The sequence below is a fragment of the Dermacentor albipictus genome, chromosome 3, assembly GCF_038994185.2.
Source record: "Dermacentor albipictus isolate Rhodes 1998 colony chromosome 3, USDA_Dalb.pri_finalv2, whole genome shotgun sequence".
Taxonomy (NCBI): domain Eukaryota; kingdom Metazoa; phylum Arthropoda; class Arachnida; order Ixodida; family Ixodidae; genus Dermacentor; species Dermacentor albipictus.
The window spans coordinates 23,430,365-23,451,874 of record NC_091823.1 but is presented as its reverse complement, the minus strand read 5'-3'; the positions used below and the strand labels follow the sequence as shown (position 1 = coordinate 23,451,874).

The 21,510-nt window shown below is 43.3% G+C and overlaps 1 protein-coding gene and 1 long non-coding RNA gene across 2 annotated transcripts in view; one reads left to right on the top strand and one right to left on the bottom strand.

Moving 5' to 3' along the window:
• Nucleotides 1-21,510, top strand: part of LOC135903894 (uncharacterized) — a 224,876-nt gene that overhangs the window by 172,665 nt on the left and 30,701 nt on the right. The window lies entirely within an intron of this gene.
• LOC135903909 (uncharacterized) overlaps nucleotides 1-21,510 on the bottom strand; it is a 38,798-nt gene that overhangs the window by 6,709 nt on the left and 10,579 nt on the right. Inside the window, exons 4-13 of the mRNA XM_070534861.1 lie at nucleotides 21,319-21,425; nucleotides 18,572-18,876; nucleotides 18,322-18,437; nucleotides 16,923-17,181; nucleotides 15,520-15,710; nucleotides 14,144-14,318; nucleotides 8,409-8,502; nucleotides 4,245-4,468; nucleotides 3,288-3,412; nucleotides 1,377-1,486 (exon numbers count right to left, since the gene is read on the bottom strand). Of these exons, the coding sequence (XP_070390962.1) occupies nucleotides 1,377-1,486; nucleotides 3,288-3,412; nucleotides 4,245-4,468; nucleotides 8,409-8,502; nucleotides 14,144-14,318; nucleotides 15,520-15,710; nucleotides 16,923-17,181; nucleotides 18,322-18,437; nucleotides 18,572-18,876; nucleotides 21,319-21,425 (1,706 nt within the window). The remainder of the gene's footprint in view (nucleotides 1-1,376; nucleotides 1,487-3,287; nucleotides 3,413-4,244; nucleotides 4,469-8,408; nucleotides 8,503-14,143; nucleotides 14,319-15,519; nucleotides 15,711-16,922; nucleotides 17,182-18,321; nucleotides 18,438-18,571; nucleotides 18,877-21,318; nucleotides 21,426-21,510) is intronic.

Sequence of the window (21,510 nt, the reverse complement as noted above, 5' to 3'; positions counted from 1 at the left end):
AGAAAGATCAATAGCATTCGACAAACTTCCAATACACGCAGGCGCATCCTGCGCCGAGCGATAATGTTTAACATTCGTTAGCCTGTGAACAGTGGTCACCGGAGAAAGATAAAGAAGCACACGTGTCAGTATCCTCCAATCCAAAAAGAGATATCCTTGCTATCTTTCGGTAGCTTTAGACTTTGGCATATGCGGCATGTGTAACCAATTGGTTTCGTCAGGAGGAAGCATCACTACTACATTGAATATGCACCGGGCGTGCATACACTCCATTATGGCTATACTTAAGAAGGAGCCTAACGAGTCTCCGCTGTGTACCTTATTCAACGAGACAAGAATCATCAAGCCCTTTCCGTGGTCGTCTCCAAGCTGTATTGATTATGACGAAAAGAACGCATGGCTTAAGAACCTACACGAGAAACGCTTTGCGCATGCATCCCTGCAACTCCTTGCGTTTACAAGAAGACGCCCATTAAAAAAATTATAGGGTTTTACGTGTCAAAACCACTTTCTGATTATGAGGCACGCCGTAGTGGAGGACTTCGCAAATTTTTACCACCTGGGGTAATGTCCATTAGAGCTCACGCGGATGCTTCACGACGTCTTGCATGCCTATGAGAGGCGCTGGCTTACTTGACGTGTGGTGAAATACCCGCTGAGGCGGAACACTTTCAGGCGTCGATCGCAATGCTAGGCCCGCTCACTGCTAGAGTCTACCGCCACCACCATCCCCACCACCGTAACAATGTTGTTTAGGAGTAATCGTTTAGGATATCTTGCTAAAATTATTCTCATAATGTTATCGACACTTTGATAGTTTATAACGACATTTACCGCACCCGTGTGCTGTCGGTTACGTAAGAGTTATCGTTTCCGGCGGATCAGCCATATTTACGCCTTTTCTTTACCCACATCGATTGTGTCATAGACATAATAGTTCTGCGGAAACCCGCAAGGTGGAGAGAAGTAATTAATAAAGGGAAAATCAGACATTCACCCGTTCGTAGCAATTGCTACAAAGGAAACTCATGCCGGTTCCTCGAAAGGAAAGCCTCGCATTTGGAGAACGTTCTCGCAGTTTTCTTCAACTGCGAGGCTTTTCTTTCGAGGAGCCCGTATGGGTTTCCTTTGTAGCAATTGCTACGAACGTATGGATGTCTGATTTTCCCTTTATTAACGATTGCGTCATAGTCAGCACGTTGTTTAATAGACAAATTCCACCCTCCAGTATACGCACGCACGCACGCACGCACGCACGCACGCACGCACGCACGCACGCACGCACGCACGCACGCACGCACGCGCGGGTTTATGCGTGTGCGGTAGTGTAAGACTACGGTTAAGGCTACACGCCGCCGCTTAATGAAAGCTTTTACCTTGAGTCTCTCTTCCATGGAGGTCTTCCCGAATCCGAGATCACGCAGCACGTGGAGACAAAAACGCCGGTTGTCTTGCCATGCTTGGCCATTCAGTGACATGACACCACCTGTAAGATTGAATACATGGAAAATTTGTTTGAAAGAGCGAACGGGTCTACTGGTGTTTCGCGTTAGGAGCGCATATCACTTTCACTCCGGACAATAACTGTTATCTAAAATGAATTATTATTATTGCATACGCCCTTCAATTAGCACGATACAACTAGAACCAGGGAAAATTGGACAGTGCTGAAGTAATGTTCACTCATTTCTGGTCCACCTTGCACAGCAGCAAAAGGCACAGAAATCAGCTTCTATAGATTCTATGGTCCATCACCACATAGATAAGCTGTAATTTCTAGGATATCATCAGCGTATTTTTTAATGAGATACTGGCATTATATTTCTGCCACTTCCGAATGCGGTTTATGACCAAGAAATAAGGAAACAGATGTCATTACGTCGTGATAGTATATGATGATTACCTGCATGCATTTTATGGTTGAATGATGTGCTCATCATATTGCTTATTTTGCACTGCGAGAAAGATTATGGTGAGGAGGAGCTAAACACAGTATTAAGGTCGCAAGATCGTCAATGCCTTCAAATGACCTGCAGTTGACAAACACATATCTAAACATAATGTGGGATTTCTGACGGGCCCTGTCATAGTCCAGGGTAACCGCATTTAATTGCTTTAGTTTACAAAAAACCGTATTTATGAGAATAACACTTAAAAAGCTCCCTCTTCTATATTACTACACTGCTAATAATAATTTTCTTCACGAAGTCACAGAATATAAGTATCTAGGTCTATGGATCTCTGATAACCTTTCTTGGACCAGGCATGTCGACTATGTTTCAGCAAACGCTCTCCGAAAGCTTTTTTTCTTACGACGCTCGCTCAAGCTAGCAACCCCTGGTACACGCCTCCTTGCCTACAACACTATTATTAGACCAATCTTAGAATATGCGGTAATTATCTGGGACCCTTTTACAAAGGTAAACATAAATTAACTTGAAAGAATCCAAAAGAAAGCAGTAAGGTTTATATATAACACATACGGGCGAGCATCAGTCAGTGACCTCCTCAAGAAAAGCGGTTTACCCTCTATTCCTAACAGAAATCGCATATGTCGCTTAAAGTTTTTCTATCAATTAATTATTAATAATCTCAAAGTTGACACCTCCAATATCCTAACCTATTCCTCGGGGTACCAAACTAGGAATCGCCATTCTCTTTCTATAACACCATTAAATCCGCGAGTTAATTGTTTTAAATATTCCTTTTTTCCAAGGACCATCACAGATTGGAATAACCTCACGGATGATATTGTCAGACAGACATCATTACATTCATTTCAAGAGCATTTGAATTGATTGCTGTTAATTGACCTTGTCGCTGTATTCTCTTGTTGAATCTCTGTGTGCAATTTTGTTTTCTTTGTGTCTGTAATTCTGTATCTCACACAATGTTTCCCACCTGCTATGATCTTGTGTACAAGATCGCAGTATTCATAAATAAAAAAAAAACAGTACGCCTTAAGTAAACATCCGTTTTATGACAATTTGCTCCCCACATGTACAAAGAAAGGCTACATGCTTGAGAAGTTGTTGAAGACGAAGTTAACATATCAAAGTCCGAAGCTATACGTGTGAACTTTCCAACTGTACAGTGAACAGGACAAATCTTGTGTTGCTTGTTTCTTGAATACCGCTTACGTATTTAATATTAAAAATGGGTTCTCCAAAGTTTGCTTAGGCCAGCGTTCAGCTTTCGCTGTGCATAACCTTGCACGAGAAAAATCGCAAAATATTGTGTACTATTTATTTTGACACAGGAGTTGAAAGAAGCGTTTATGGGTCCACCTTTAAAGCCCACTTGGTCGATGACGAGAGTCCCCGATCGGTCCAACAATTCCTTCATGGAAAGTGCCTCCTTTATGGATTCGAAATCATTCAGGACGACAACATTTCTGAAGCCAATTTTTATCCTAAAAGTAAGAAAAGGCGGGTGCCGATAAACGCAAAAAACCTTAGCGCCGTACGTGAGCATCAGAAAGTCTGATTTAGAAAATAGATACATTCGAGGAAAACACATTCAAAAGTTAATTACAAAGCACATTATAGCAGGCATCGTGCTTCGTGGGTTACGAACTGTTTTATTTAATTCGGAAGTATTTTCACTATCTTGAAGTTATCACTATAAGGTGATTGAGGGCTTAGATAAGATTCTATATGAAAAGTTACAAATAGGTAAATAAGAAATATGGTAAACACACCGCAAAATACGCAACTAAGCTTCCATGTGAACAAAAAGAAAAGCCGATTAAAGGCTATACAAGAGTAAAGCCACCGTCAAATGACTGTTACGGTTGCTAACTGTCTATAGGCGTATCCCGCTGAAGGTATGTTTGTAAGTTAATGTTCACATAGAGAGAGAGAGAGAGAGAGAGAGAGAATGCTCTTTATTGAAAAGCGCAGTGTGTTTAATTATATCCCGCTACGGTAGCCTAGTGGCTATGTCGTTGCTCTGCTAAGCTCGAGCTTGCGGGTTTGGTACCGGCATCGGCGATCACGTTTCGAAGGGGACGAAGTGCAAGACACGCTCGTGTACTTAGGTTTAGGTGCACGTTAAAGAGGACGGAGTCCCTTGCCTCACTACGGCGTGCCTCGTAATCGGATCGTAGTTTGGCGTGCAACACCAATGGATTTATTTTCAAATACTAATTACACTGCTTATCACGAAGCACTGCGTTATCACTGCGTTATCACGAAGAAAAACAAAGAGAAATTGCCTTCATTTGTCGTTACTGGGATGCTCACCGAAAGACGGGACCGTACATTTTCGTCCATTCTTTGAGATTTTTCAGGACAATTATGTTTGTACGCAGCGGTATGTGGCCAATAAGTGGAAATCCGGGTGGTCCTGGGGGTAGTTTGCTGCCTTTAGGTGTTCTGCCAATGCGCAACCAAAGTACGCTCGCAATCAACAAAACAAATGAGAGTGCGAAAGTTAAAATGAGTCGAGTGGCATCTCCTGAAGCCTCCTGAAATGAAAAAAAGGAAGGCCAGTGACTATTTCGCTTGTCATATTTTCAGGCCTCACAGAAACAAGAAAAAAAAGTTGTAGTGAAGGTGGTTTGAGAACACACTGCATTTGAACATTTAAAGACAGTAACACAAGAGAGAAAATGTGTGAGCTGATAGAAATGACACTCATTTTATTGAAGTCCACTTGTTCTTTTTTGTGAACCAAACCACTAAAAGGGAAGTAATACACGTCTTTAAGTAGTGAAAATCATAAAGGCTGTGTAACAGAGACCATCGGTGATTTACGCGGCAATACAGTACTAGTAACGGAAGACATAAAAAATTGCGATGAGGATAAAACCGCGATTGAGTTTTGTAACTTTTATTGCTAAACATTCAACAGATAGCTTGATATATTATAATCGCAAAACTGAAGTGATTCATCCTGTGGGAAACACATATACAGCGAAGTTGTTAGGCTCTAGTCGGTCGGCATCTTTCGTGTGCGCGTCCGTTAGCAGAAATGTGGGCCGATTCCGGCGGCAGTGCAGGTGCACGAGCATTAGTTCGTACTTTCTTAAGGCATAGGCTTCAAGCACTCAGCTGTGTGAAGTGACAGTGTATACATTCTTTGGAATCACGCGTACAACATGCAGAACATGATGCGCCTGAATACAGAACAAGCACAGAACAAGCATCCGAACTACATAATTCGTAAGGCGCTCCTGATAACAAGGCAAAGCACATATCGCTCCCCGCATACGTTTCCCGGTGTACAATACTGTTGTAGAAACCGCCGCGGCGACGGCAGCCTGGGAGGGGGGGAGTAACGTATCTGGCTTTTCATTGCTTTGGATTTCATTGTTGTTGCAGCACCGCTATGGCCGGCGAGGTGTTGTCAAAATTACCATTGCTCTAAATTTTCATTACTACCATTGCCCTAAAGTAACAGATCATTGCATACCCCCCTCAGCAGTTGTAGTGGTGGTGTTCAACAGCTTCGCTGGACATCCACCATGGTAGGGCCGGGGTGGCGAATGAATTCTATCTTTTGGTACCCATCGTGACTACATCCGAAATATCCGCGCCATGCTTGGAACGTGTTGCTGCATGCGTAGTTTTCACTAATAGTTATGACATGAGGTCATAGCTCACTGGCTACGGCATTGCTCTGCTGATTTCGAGGTGACGCATTTGATCCCGGCCGTGGCTGCGCGATTCCATTGGCGACGGTATGCGGAAAGGCTCGTGTACTTAGATTTAGGTACTCGTTAAAAAAGTCCAGGGGGCCAAAATTAATTCTGAGTCCCCAAAAGGGCGTGCCTCAGATCGTGGTTTGGGCACGTGAAATGCGATACCCTTTTTTTAAGAATGGTCTTTTGTCAAACGAGAAAACAGGCTTATAGGCACGCATACAACAATGTCACATGAATGTCTTTAGCTGTAAACCTTGGGAAAGGAAGCTGGAAGCTAGTCATGGCAGCACGTTTTGTGAATTGGCCATGCTTAAAATACAGAAGGAATTCAATTGAGCAACCGTGACCTGTGCCCTAAAGATGCGTCAGATAATATTCTAATTGGTGGGAAGCGCACATATACGCACGTTCGTCAAAGCTATAATAACGTGCTCTCGAAAAGAATGTATACGGCTTAACCTGCGAACGCTGTATCGAATATTTATGCCGGGGCATTGGATCACGTAAGCTCAACTACTGAAACAGATAACAGCGTTCTTCATAAATCAAGTTACAGATACAACGAAGTCTACTCGGTCAGTAACTTAATCCTGTAAGAAATATCTGCCCTATTTCAAACAATTCAGCGTAATCAATACAGTATAAGCGCACACCCAGACAGGCATTGCGAGAAGCAGCCGAATGTGTTTATGTCTATGTTTAGATCGTTCTTCTCGCGCTAAATTTTAGGCAAAAATATGCACCAATACATCGTTCCGGAAAGAGCATCACTAAGAGTTCGACTGAAGAAATTACATTGCCGTCTTTGTTTTAATTAGGCATATGTCAAGTGTGGCTTATCCGCTTCCACCAAGATGTGTCGGTCCTTAATACAGGAAGCATTCTTATTATGTGATGAGATAACCTGAGACATCGGCATTTATTGATGGAACCCCCTATTTCAAGTACGGTTGAGCCAAGAGGAACGCGTTAAGTGACCTCATTTCCAAGTATCGCGCTTGATACACACCGAAAAACACTTTATCGCTGTGTACTATGTAGATGTGGGACAGAAATCACTCTGACCAATAAAATAAACGCGTCACAAAGCGCTGCAAATCACATTGCCAGCACTTTCAGATGCTAAGCATATAACTTTACGAGTTTCATGCTGTAGCCGTTACCAACCATACCCCCATGGCCGTCACTCACATTTGGCGTAGCATAAGCTTCCTAACTTCATTAGATTTTCCGGGCATAGACAACGCACTGTAGTGGTCGCCGGTGACGCAGTAACGCTGTTGTTTTACTTGTACACAAGCGAAAAATATTTACCTGAATATTTGATGCAACCTGACGAAGGGAATCCATTGGAGGCGGTCAGTTCGAGTGGTAGCTTGACAGCTTGCGAAAATGTTGAAGGCAGTTCGCTCAAGAATAGAGGCGGGAGGAAAGGTCAACGAATCGAAGCGGAAATACGCAGGTTCGCGTGGACAGCCTGCCTTCTCACCGCTAGCCGCACGACAGTCTAGGAGTCTGCCTTCGCTCCGTGCACAGTCCTTTTACGCACAACCGCCGAGTAAAAAAACACTTGACGGAGTGTTTTGCAACAATGAGCACTTCTCCTTGATAACGCCTCTAGTCGCTTACTTAGGCGTGTTCGGGCTTGCAGCTCCACCCTGAATCTGTACCAAGAGTCACTGCACTGACAGGTTACCGACATGGCACCGTGTTTGACACTCTTTCTCTCACGTTCAGATTCTGGCCTCTTTATCAGAGCAGCTGCCGCTCATGGTCTGTTGAAAAGCTCGAACTTTATTTCATCACTGGCTGTGCTTTATCCTGAATGTCACGCAAGTACATGTTTGTATGTTCCTCAACTCGTGATGCAAGCGCTGATAAGACTTTACAGCGTTCTTTTGTATACTTTCGGTGAGAACGACTGCAGAAATATCACTCTGAGCAATCGGGAGCGACTGTCACCGAAACAATACACCTATTGTGTGATATCGCTGATGCTATCAGAACATCCTCTCTTTTGTGATGAAATGTGGCCTGTTTGTTACAATGTATTCAGCCGCATGGTTGGTTGAAATGCCATTTGATTATTTCATCAGTAATAATGAATGAGTCGTACGCTACAAAACTAGGATTGGTCTACGAATAATATAGTAGTCATATACAGCTGATTAGTTTCGACCATTAGAGGTTCCTTAACATGAACCTAAACTAAGCTATAAACGTGCACACTAGTGTCTTTTCAGTCAAGCAGCTTAGGAATGTGGCCACGCATGTCTGGGAGTCGAATGGGCATTCTGTGTTCTGGAGCTGAATGCAATAACCACTAAATCTACTGACGAAATCCATAGTTGTCATATATCGTTTGATAAAATGTGAGAATTTTTAACCCATAACAACATGCCAGATAATTGCAGTTAGGACGAAAATGTTCAAAATAGCTAACTGGATGTACTGTTGTTCAATTTCTATGTTTAACTAGTTGAGAGCACGATAAACCAACAAAATAAAGCGTGTTCAAGCTGGAAATCGAACGAGCAGGTCTATAATTGATGACGCATGATGCAATCACACCAACTCGCCTGGCTTAGCAAGCTTCCATAGCACAACTTATCTCACCACGTACTTTCTCTTTTTTCTTTTTTTTTACAGCGAAAGCTGTATTTTACTAGCCTCCCGTAGTTCTTCCGGCGCCCGGCAACAGAAAAAATCATGGGCCGATCCTGCTGATAGTGCAGGTAGCGTCAAGCTCAATGGCACATACCCCTGTGGGCTCGGGAACCTGTAACGTGCCCTCGAATTTTCGTGTCACATGTGGGACCAAGAGGTCCCAGGCACACGAGTAAGAGCAGATGCTTCTGAAAATAGAGTTTTTTGTAAAATTTTCAAAAAGGAGTTCAAAATTCTCGGCGCCAACCGCTCAAACACGCTAGTGGCACTGCTCGCGCGTTCGTAATCGTCTTATTCCACATCTGGCTCCGTTGTGCAAAAACTTTCATCATCAGCAATGGCGGGAGCGTTGTCGTCTTCTACAGCTGGCACCGTTGCCGCTCATCATTCCAGCGTAGAATTCTCTTCTGTCGCCGTAATTGGGAGGTCGTGTCTACTGGGGTATGAGCCATTGAATAACGGGGTGTGAGCCATTCAACAGCTGCATTATCGATATGGCGGATAAGTATAGTTCGTACACCCGAAGAACAACATGCGTACGAGGAGCGCCGCAGGGAACAGAAACGCGAGTGTAAACGCGAGTGTCGGCGCGAAACGACCACCGACGAAGAACGCTCCTGCTACGCTGAACAAAAACGACAATCGCGAGCCCGGGCACCTCCGAACGAGCAGCGAAGCCAGACTCTGTGGGGTTGCTCGACTCTCACGCGTTCCCTAATATGTTGTTTTCCCCGCATGTTTCGCGTCTCCTGTAATCCGGCTTCTCCGCGTGGCTTGGTGCCGGCAACGGTTGGTCGGGCTGCAGCGCATTACGAGAAAGGGGGCAAATGTGGCGTTGCTAGCGCCACCTAACGGGGGGTTGGTTGGGCGTGACAGAGCGTAGAGTTTTCTTCTTTGGCTGCGGGCCGGCGATCGGCGCGGACGCTCCGCGCGTGCGCCGATCCATGCTTCTGCAAAACCGTCTCGCGAGGCCTATACCGGAATGGACGAATACGACAGTTCGAACGCGCCACCGTTCGCATGGCGATACGCGCGAATGATCACGCGTTGGTGTCCAGCATGGGGCGAACATATTCGCTCGCTATCCGGTCGGGGTGAGTCGTGCTTCCTCACTAGCAGGCCGTAGTCTATGAAGATGCAATAAATGCCCTTCTGATTGTGCACTACTATGTTGTCGTTCCTTTGTCAAAAGAGCACGAGTGACAACCCCACAGCTCGCAACGCAAAAATGACAACCATTTCACTCTGTGAAGATGGAATGGCAGCGAAAGCACTGTGCTTTTCGTTTGAGAGTTGTGACTGTCGTCAGATTTCGCTGCCATTCCGGCTTCACAGAGTGGAATGGCTGTCATTTTTTTTACATACGACTTCCATTTTAAGAAAGTTAGGCGCTTATGAGCCGAGACTGCCCAGTCACGCACGCAAGCTACAAGCCTTATGCGGACTGGAGTTTGCTAGTATATATATATAGTTCTGGGGTTTTACGTGCCAAAACCACTGATTATGAGGCGCGCCGTAGTGGAGGACTCCGCAAATTTCGACTCCCTGGGGTTCTTTAACGTGCACCTAAATCTAATAATATTTGGGGTTTTACGTGCCAAAACCACTTTCTGATTATGAGGCACGCCGTAGTGGAGGACTCCGGAAATTTTGACCACCTGGGGTTCTTTAACGTGCACCTAAATCTAAGCACACGGGTGTTTTCGCATTTCGCCCCCATCGAAATGCGGCCGCCGTGGCCGGGATTCGATCCCGCGACCTCGTGCTCAGCAAGCACCTAAATCTAAGTACACGGGTGATTTCGCATTTCGCCCCATTGAAATGCGGCCACCGTGGCCGGGATTCGATCCCGCGACCTCGCGCTCAGCAGCCCAACACCATAGCCACTGAGCAACCACGGTGGGTGTATAGTTATTTGTGCCGAAATAAATAAGCTATTCTATTTTATTCTCCCGCAGTGTGTAATATACGCGGCATACACAGAGGCAATACGATTATTCCCTATATTCCATTCTCGTGTTTCTTTTGTATATGGTTGTACATATATACATACAAAACCATGCAGTATATAATTATAATGTAAGCTGTGCAGGCATTCCAATCACGTCGCAAAAGTGTAATTTTAAGTAAATATCGAGGACGACATTTGAATTGTGTACAATATGGCACAGAAACCCAGATCTCCGAAATATTACGGCTTTGCGCCCATGATGAGAACTCGTTATACGGCCTTAGGAGATTACGTATGCGCCACCATTGCAGTTAATAGCGTGGGCGCCTCGGCAACACGTTCTTCACAAGCCAACAGGCTTATCCTGGGCGTGGTCGCCTCACTGTATTCCTGGTAATCCAAAAATAAGTTAAACTCATCTAGTGTTTGTCGACAGCATTTTCAACGTTTCTGCCTCAGTACAGTTTTATTGCAGTAGCAATTACATGGTGTTACGTCTCAACACGGCCAAGGGCATTACTAAGACGTGTGCCACGAGGCAGCCCTACCTATCCATCAGCGATTACCCAGAAGTTAACGCACTGTTGACACCTATTGCTGACGGGTCCACAAAAGGCACCCCCCACCACTACCTGACAGCCTGAGCTAATGATGAAAAAGGCCAACGTTAAATGCAACCGAAGAACGGCGCCGACCTTGGATTCCCAGGTTGCTGTCCGGTCACATATTACACACCCTCGGAGGCAGGACTGCTGCGGAACGATTCGATATCAGGGGCGGGGTGTTGCAACTAAGTCGGCGATGGGCATTGGCCGTGATAGTCTTCAGATTCCCTAGTCGAGTCGCCTGGGGAAGACGACTGTATAAAAAACGGATACCTTTAGTGCAGTGAGGCCGAGGTGTCTTGATGTGAACTCGGACGTTTAGGAAGCTGCCACACCAACGGCATCTTGCGACGTCGGGAGTTACGTCCATTCGTATATAAAAGAACCAGCCTAGCAACTAATTTCAATGTTGTTGCAGCACCGCTATGGGAGGCGGCTTGCTGTGAAAATTTTCATTACTATCATTACTCTGAATTCCCATTGCCAACATTACGCTAAATCAATAAAGCATTGCATAAACCCCTCAGCAGTTGTAGTGGTGGTATTCGACAGCTTCGCTAGGCATCCACTTTCGCTGGGCCGGGATGGCAAGTCAATCTTAAATATGTATTGTAATCTGAGAATGAGGTGCTACCACAGTGATAACTTTTTTTTCTTGTTTCTTTTTTTATTTTTGTAACCGCAGATTTTTATACATGTGTTTTGTGCTTGTTCTTCTCTTGCATTTTTTGCTCTGCTGTGTTCTTTCTTCCCTTTCTTTTTACTAAGCGTCCCTTATGATTCTACCTGCTAAATCCCGCACGTTATTTATTTGTGCCATATGTACGAACGCAGCACTTGCTGCCGGCAGGTATGGGTTTTTTTTTGCTCTTTAGTTGTTATATGCCTTCGAACTGGACATAAGGGGACGAGGTGTTGACAAGCTGTTCCTAAGCAGCTTTTGCTCGACTCCCTCTTTCTCCCTTGGATATAAAATAAATATTGATTTGATTGATCTAGTCCAATTCTCATTATGCTGCACTTGTACTGAATGCTGTAGCTTGTTGGCAATACAGCTTGCAGCAGTGCGCTTCCCTACATGCTCAAGCTGCATGAGATTGCAATAACAGCCTATTAAAACATATTGAGACAATTAAGTTGTGAAAAAAAAATGCGCAGAGAGTTTGGAGTTGGTCGCCTAATGCAAATGGCTGCATGAAACGGCATTTCGAATTTGTAGCTTTTTTTAAAACATGCTCCATATATGACTGAACAGTATGTATACCTCTGTGTGATGAAAAGTCTGCGTGAACAATAAAAAAAATAATTTTCTGTGATAACTCTAGTAGGAGTTGAAATAATGAATGCGTAATACATTTCACAGAGTTTGTAAATGCAACCAAAATTTTCTTTTTCAACAGCCTTGATAAATAAAGAATGACAAGAAAATAGTCCTGAGTGCAATTTAACATGGATGGCTCGTCTGGTGGCCTTTCCTTTACTATGTCAGCTGGGTGTATTTCTAGTGCGTGACTATCAGTGACCGGCCCTACAGTGTGTGATCTGTGCTGTGTTCTACTTTAGTCTTTAGATTTGTCCTGTTGCTCTTCCTTTCCTCTCTCCTCCCCTCCTTCCCATCTTCTATTTCTGGTTGCTGCCACCTCGCTTCAGTAGAGTAGGCAGGCGTTGTGCCCCTTCCGGTGGCAGTTGCCAGCCTGCACCTCGCTTTCCCTTTCCTGTTGACTGTGTATATGTGTTCGAAACAAATAATAATAATAATAGTGCTACAACGGAACAAGGTTGTGTTTTAAGGTAATGGAAGTTTCGAATTGTACCTAATATGGCAGGATAAGATAGCATAATTATGTTCTCCAAGTAGTTACTGGCATGAATTACCTTACTTCAATTTTTATGCCTGTTGGTTGAGTTACTGTGACTGCTCTGCACTGTGACATTTATTTGGTGGATAACCTTTTAAGAGCTCCGTGCTATGTTTTTAGTCTTTTTGGGCACATAAACGCAAGCTTTTGATGCGCGCATAAGTGCTAAAATTTAGTAGTCCACGAAATTTTAACGTTGTGCGCGCGCAAACAGCTACAATCGGGACGCGCGCGCCATGGCGCAGCCCTTCGAGTTTGACTCAGGATGGCGGCAACAGTGGCAGCATCTCCACGCTGAACGAAGAGACGTGGCATTGAGGCATCTGAAAAGTGATAGAGGATCCCGGTTGCAGCTCACGCCTCCTACATGACACGTTTCGGCGGTGACAATATGGCGTGCACCTCCATTGCTTTAATGCTAATTATATTAATGTAGATAGTCATCCTGAGCTGGTTTCTGCAGGAATTTTGTTTCATACGTGATGTTTGTTGCGACAAGTATGCGAGCATTACATTGGCAAAAGGCACATGAAGCCGTCACACCATAACGGCTTTAAGAGCACCAGAAAAGTACGATGTGTAGACTAGCATTGCTAGTTATACTCTCAGCCACTTCTCCGATTTTACAGCAGAGAAATATGCTGCGCCTGGAGAATGCCGTCAATGCGCAAGCTGCTATAATTGGCGGAAGTCACGCTTTTCAGCTTACCTATAAATTAGCAACGAGGTGAAAGAAATTAAATGAAATCAGTGGTAAAACATGAAAGCCAGGATAGGAAAAAGGAGGATGAAGCAGCCATGTTTCTTCACCGCTGGGGATCGTCACATGATTGAAGCATTCATTTTCACGACATTAGGTCACTTCGTACGCACCTGTGAATGTTTGTTTGAACCGATATCTTACGAAACTGTGCAAGACATCTCGAACTTAATAACAAAATAGTTATTAGGTCGGATCCTATATATTGTAACATAATAGGTGATGGCTCATAGAGAATTAAAAAGAAGGAGCTGCAGCAAACAATCCATTAACATAAATATATTACATCAGCTGGTTAGATTAAATAACGTATATCTTAAATGTTTCGCAAAATGATACCAACTCAACTTTCATGCCTTAATTCGCTTAATTTTATTGAGCAAATTATGACCGTTCATTCGTCTTCTGGTGCCCAGAACAAGTAAACTAGAAAAAAAGTCGCCAAAATTCCCACTTTCTTTCAGAACCTTGGGATTCTTCAGTGGGATGCTTTGTCACCGTGAGTTTACCACACGTTTTATATCGCGCAATAAATGTGAAGAAAAAGAAAACGTGGTGAGGTAATAAAATGAATTGCAATATATATAACATTTTATTATTCCGCAACTTAAGGACACGCAACAATCCTGTGTTGAAAAGCTTCTGGGACTCTACTCGCGGCATACAAACTTCAGCTGTTGCGGGGCGGGCGTGTTTAATGCAACCGCAGCTGGTTCCAAATCAACTCTTTTCCCATCCGCGGGCCTCACGGTGAACTTTTGCAGGAGCGTTGTCAGGTAGAGGAAGATTTCTACAGTGGCCAGAGTCTCTCCGGGACACATCCTTCTTCCTGCGAATTGGAGAACGAGGAGATAGCAGATGACCTCCCATGTAAATGATGAAGATTGAAATGGGCCTCAGCAAAAAAATAAATAAATAAAGGAAAGCGAAAGAACAGAAAGTATGGCAAGGGTGGCACGATCACGTTGCACAATTCACAAGAACGTGATGAAATATTACATGTTCATATACAAGTCGCGTATAGTTAAAACATGTGAAACGCCATAGTAACAGGCTCGCCAACATTTCTAAAATCATGATCGGTCAGCAGTTGACGGAATAGTTGACGATAATTGTTGTTTAAGGCGTATTCATACGCCCAAAGAACATTCTCAACTCAAACAACAATAGCATATTTGCAGGTTAAGCAAACATGTTCGCTGAGACCAGAGCAATGGCACGTTACTTTTGCACACGACGGTATACAGACAGGTCACGGGCAATTTGGAGACAGCGGCAATACGTAATATGCACAGCAGAACAGGTGAACCCTGAATGTACCAATACTTATATGCCATATGCTTGGATCTTCAAGTCTTAGTCATGGTAATATGCGCGTTATGTGTGTGTGTCCTGCTGATGCGCGAGGCCCAACTCTTCAGAACGATCGCGCGGGCCGAGTCCGACTGTTTTCACCGGCTTGTTATTAGACCACGTGTGTATTATGAAGGTTCAGTCGCTTCTGGGGAACGGAATCACTGGGCGTGTCTGTCGAACATGCAGCGCGTATTCTTGAGTTCCTTTAATCTTTATTTTGGCATGAAGATCAAAGGTGCGGCAGGAACGCACTTTCAGTGATTTGTGAAAGAGATGTCAGTATAGACACCGTTTCATGTTCCAGCTGTAAGCTTAGGTATGCAAGCAAACATCTTTTCTACGTCACAGTAAAGATTAAGCTGAATCGCAAAACAGGAGACGGCTTAAGAGAACTGGAGTACACCTCTGGCTTATAGATTCAGAGATAGCTTCAACTTCTATACCCCGTCTAAAAATATTGCCGCTTTGTATCGGGAGCTATATGTGGCCAAACTCTGGCGCCCTCGAATGGTAATGTGGAGCTTAGGTGCGAAGGAACACAAACGATAAGGATACCTGCATTCAGATCATCACGCTTCTACATCAGTGCGACATTATGGTGAACTAGATTATGAGCCGAAAAGGCAGCTAGCGTTGGTCGTGAAAGCAGCTAGGTATTCAGTGATTCAGTTTACCAATGGAGAAAGGAATGAGCTGATCTGGCTTGGCTATCAGACCGGAACCGTCTTTGTTCAAGAAGCGGTGTGGGTCGAACATCTCCGGTCTTTCCCAAATCACGGGATCCAAGTGAACGGCCGAAAGGTTGGGAAGGATCACAGTTCCCTTAGGAATGAAGTAATCCTTGTATTCCACGTCCTCAGCCGCCCTGAAAAATATATGCGTATCAGGGCTTCCATGAACACTGCATTTCGGTTCACGTCGAACATCTGCTTTGAGAGTCATGAAATTGAAATCTTTGTGTTAGATTAAATTTTTTATTCAAACTGATGCACTGGCCGCCTGATGAGAGTCTTTCTCCGCTAATCGAATGTATTTAAAAAGTGACAGTGAGTTTTTAGCTTTCACTTGAGGACGTACGCCACCAGCCGGCGTTCTTTCTCTGGTGCAAAAAGCACCTAAGAACAGCGTGTTAACAGGTTATAAATATTTCCGGGATAACACAAATGCGGCACAAACGAAAGCACGAAAAGTCAGGAGTGCCACGCATACTTATTATTCATTTTGTCAGGTATCGAAGCGATATATGTTTAGTACACAGAAAAGTGTTACTCCATGCATTCTTACTCTCTGCGCGTTTCTTTTTTTGTGTGTCTTGGCAATGTGAAATAAGTTATAATCACAGGTTGATCACTGCAGAAATACCTTCCCTGCAGTCGCTCTCTCCATTATGCGGAAAAACAGCGCTCTGCTAACTAGCAACCTGAGGATTGGGGCCGTCTTTTGCAGCAATGAACTCTGCTTTTTTTTTTTCTCTTCTTGTCATGGGCGTCGCATCGAGTTGCTAATATTTGTCTGAGTGAATCAGGAAGGACAAGAAAAGTGACAAAATGGAACAGATAGTTTTATTATAGATTTCTAAAGATGGTATTTTGAAGAGGTTCTTTTTTTCATTTTTGATACTTTTTGCTCTTCGCCATTTTGTCAGTTGGAGATCTGTTCCTGCTGTAGCCGGAATCGGACACTCACCGGAGCCGATGACGATAAATGCATGCATATAATCGAAGGAAAAGAATCGTTAGAGAATATGACTTTTGGTCAACTTTTTATAAACAGCTGCGAGTTCTTAGCTTATAACACACAATAACTTTGTTTAGCGTTGTACAAGACAAAAGGTAAATGTATAAAAATGTTTGACCTTAGAATTATAGTCCGAACGAAACAGAAGCTGCGACCATCATGAAAATTCTCATAACACCACAATGTAATTCGCGTGCACCTATAACCAAAAGTACACGGTGAGCCAAATATGCGCGAGCGAGTACGGGAGTCTTGCTTCACATCTTATAGCCACTTTATTGTGGAATGCACGGTCATAAAATGCTTCACTGTTGAACATTCCAACCTAGAGCACACTTACTCTCTCGGTATGCTGAGTGGCGCGATAGTGCGCCATCGATACATTTCCCAGATGGTGGCCATCGTGAAGTGCATCTTGTTGTGATCTTCCCAGCAGGGCGCTCTCTCATGCCCGACCACACTGTCGATCTCGTTCTGAATGTTGCGCTGCACCGAGTCCACATTGTCGGCGCAGTTGAGGAGGTGCCATTGTATCGATAGCTGGACAGTGTTCGAACCAGCTCCGAAAAAGTTCAGGACATTTCCAAGCAGGTTTCCCACTAAGAGGTATACATAGGAAGCAATTTTCAGTGCAGCAACAGAAAGGTACTGTAACGAGATAGTACTGACGGCAGCAAAATTGTACAGAAACCATGAGTTCTGCAAATGTTTTTTTTTAAATTTCTTCTAGCATAACCGTGCAACGTGGTATTCTCTCAGTGCATTACATTGGTAAAAGAACCGAACGTGGGTTGTACCACTTCCTTTCAGCCTTCCTGCGAAGAATTACTTTTCTTGTTGTCCACATTTGTGGTCTCCAGGCTTCTGCACACGACTGTAGATCAACTCAGTTCGTTTGCTTTGGCCTATCACAGTTATGCAAAAGCTAACATATAATAATAAAAGTAAATATCATTGAGTGCAAAAGGCGCAACCCGAGGAAAATCCGTAAAATTTCAGCACGCGGAAGGATGTGACTTGAGATTTCACTGCGTATAGGTAGGATCCGTCTCGTTCCAGGTGCCTAAAACTCGCAGCGCCAATAAAAAGTGAAGCTAACATGTATGCGTAAAGTTTTGCATGTGTTTTGCATGGGGCGCTCAACATTTCGATTGATGCGCACTGCGACAACAGTGTCAGTCTTAATTTAAGATAGAAAACACTACGTTTCCTTATAATAATAATAATAATAATAATAATAATAATAATAATAATAATAATAATAATAATAATAATAATAATAATAATAATAATAATAATAATAATAATAATTATTATTATTATTGTTGTTGTTGTTGTTGTTGTTGTTGTTGTTATTCGCAACACATTTAATTCGTAGTCAAATGGGGATGCGAGGAGCTACCAGAGCTATACACATAGTCGCAAAGATTGGGTGACGGATTTGAGAAGGCTTGTAGCTCTACGATTCAGTTCAAAGCTCGTGAGAAGCACGGCGCATGAACAAAAACCGCAGCTTAAGCCTGGCTGTGCACTCGCGCCGTTTTGTTGTTTGACAGGGAGGCGGGGCACCGGAGTAACTTTGACCATCTGGGCTTCTTTAACGTGCACCCAATGCGCGGTATATACTCTGTTGATAGACCCCATGTAAAAAAAAAATGCTGCATTTTGTCATAAGGCTTGCGGACATTAGATTGCTGGTTCCGCTCTATTTTTTCTATTTTTATCGGCAGTATACTCACTTTTAAAGCTTGAGTGTGGGTTATCTTCATTCTCCTTCATCTTTTTGATATATCCGTCAATAAAATCTCGATTACTGTTTTCGTCGAGGCTACTTTCATGCTGCTTAACCTCCTCGCTGAAAATGAGCGATACTATAATTGCATAACATTGTTGTTGAATATTTATAACTTAAAAACGTAACTTATTAGTTAATTTTTTTCGACAGAAATTAAAAATTAAGTGAAACCCCATTAGTTTGATTGTACTTACGAGACGTACTCGAACATTTCTTCAAGCACTTCCTTGATTTTGGCTACGTTAGTGAAAGGAAGCACTGAAAAGATAAAAAATGCCCAGGAAGGAAGGAATGTGAAAAGGCTTCCGGATCCGATGATCCTCAACGCCTCTTTCAGGCGCTCATCCAGGAACTTGCGCCTGTGGTCTTCGAATGGGTAACGTCTGCCGAAGACCAGTGATGTGATGTTGTTGGACATGCTCGGGACCAAGTATTTGCGGATGTCCACTGGTGAGCCGTGTAGCTCCAGTATTTTGTCAGCAAGGTACTGAACTTCATCCTAAGGTAGTGGGTAAGAAGGAAACAGATAGTAATGCTTTAAAATAATGCCCTTTATTATCTAATGTGGCACTACCTAGCTGCGACATTAGCGCACGGGATAACGGGACTATGCCATATTTATGCTTCAATGAGCAGTGAGATTCCTTATAAAAATAATTATCGGGGAAATGACTCCTATAGCGAAGCCTCATACATCTTATTTGGCAGAAAGGCGCCTTGAGGAAAATGAAATTAAAAGAAATTAAGGTATTAAAATATAAGTTTAATAGCCGCTCTCTTGTTAAACGTCTCTTAACGAGATGTTGACATGTCGGCCAATACCGCCAATTGCTGCTGTAGTATAATGGTACGAACATAAGAATAAAGGAATACATAAATAAAATTAAAACATTTGAACATTCCTGATTACATTAGGTGCAGAGGTCAGGAAATGTATCCAGAACGAGCTGCCTATGGTTGAAGGAGCTTCAAGAGCACGAGGCGACAAGCAAGGCGAGAGAAAACGAGCTATCTCGTAAATGTAACCTCGCGCCTTGTAGGCAAGTCTCTTGATCTCTCTACGCATACATTACGCACAAAGCTCAGTATGCGATACTTAAAATGCACCGTTGCCACAGTTAGCAAACTGATGTTCACGTACAAGCAGAGCGTTTTCCCCAGGGAGAGATGAGAACCTTTTTTGGAAAACATAGAGCCTGTGGTAATACGAGTTGTCTGGTCTGCTACTCTGCTCAGACAGACGGGGAGAAAAAGCTGGGCGTTGTCCGTACGTATACATTGCCCTACACGGAATGTGGAGTCGTACATATTATATTTACATATTTACATACATATTTCTTATGTGTATTTCATATAGGTAACGAGGCCACTTTGTGCACGTTCGTTTCAGAAGCTTTAGCCGAGGTCCTCCTGCTTATAAGATGCAAAAGAAGAAATACTCTTATTTGACTACCGAATGCTAAACTGATTTCAGTGCAATTCGTAGCATATGTAAAAAGAAAACAAACAAAGAAAGCACGCTGTGTATTTGTAACTGCTGGCAAATGATATCTTACTCAGGCCCTCAAATTCTTTTTTGCAGAAAGTAGTGAACAACAAATACATTCAGGAAAATCAGTGAGTTTAATTTACAATAAATCCCCCGGGTAAAAGCAGGTGCTAGGATTAAGGAAGCAGCGTATAAGCGGATGTATATACAGCAGGCAAAATTGATCCATTACACAAGTGCATGATCACTAAATGCATGATAAATATTTAAGTGAGACTTTTTTAAAGCTGGTGTAAAGAAATAATGATTCCATGAAAATCGAAACCTAATTTTGTTTCAAATTTTGCTGTTTTATGCGCCCTAATGAATGTGCCCTACGGAACAGTCATCTATTCGTGGTGCAAAGTTGTGCAGCTTATCGTTTCTTTCGATATAGCAATATTGAGCATATTCTACGAAAAAAAACCAATCAATATAATCTGTGGCTAAAGGTTGCTAGAATTTCACATTTTCTTTTATGCATGAAGTGAATTCATTGACATCGGTTCATGTAATACTTATTGAGAACACTCGTGCTTTGCACAGCTTGTATATGAATGGGAGAGACGAATTTGACCTCGCGTTTAATGAAAATTGTGAAATCAGATATATTGCTTTTATTCAAGTGAACCTTAGACAGCGATATTATAAAGGCTAATTTTCAACATGTAAGACACGTCGGCAGAGCTGCTGAAGTGTGCAGAAGTTCCTGCGGTTGGTTCGAGGGCAAACAGAGCCTATAAGATAGTAGAGAGCGCGGTAGAGAACGCATAGGCTGAGTCGTCTATGTGTGGACTTGTTTTGTACGCTTTGCCTCGTTCTACTTTCCACCGGTGCAGGAAGAATGACAAAGAGCTTGCGATTAGAAACTGAATAGGGCATAGCGTTTCATTTTGTTTACAAAATCTGAACTTGAAAAGCTCACATTTTAGTTTTTCTATTTTTTTGCACGCAGAACGAATGAATACGAGTAAATCTTTATCATACTTGGGCATTTATCTTTCTTTTTTTTTGGGGGGGGGGCGGAGATAGAAACAAAAGAATGTGATTATTTTCGCTTTTGCTGGCGGAAAGTTCGACAGCAGTTCGAGGTCTTCCTTGAAGGCACTGTACATCCAAGTATACCGTGTTCTCTGCTCTCGCTTGTATTTGTCTTTCTCTGGCTGCTTTTAGAGATGTTCAAAACACTTGTTCAAAGCATGGTGCGTCGATGCCGCACCTGAAGCAGGTTACCTTGGGTTGCTACTAAGTCGTCTTCAGGCCGTTTCTGCCTTTTTTACGCCTTGCATGCTGGTCGTTTCGCTGTAATGTATTCTGTGAGAACTGTCTTTGTTCGTAGCCTGTGTAAAGTGCCTGTTTTCCTCGGCTGAGCCCTCGAGGCAAGGAGTGGGTAAAAAAAACACAAATCGTTACCTTTATGTGCTCTTCCATCGATTTTCTCCCAAAACCGAGATCACGCAGCACGTGAAGGCAGAATCTGCGATTATCTAGCCACGCATCGCCGTTGAGCGTCACAATGCCTGAAAAACAAATTTAACGTGAACACATACTTTAGGAATTGTCTTCCGCGTCATAATGATAGATCAGGCAGAAAACATCTGACAT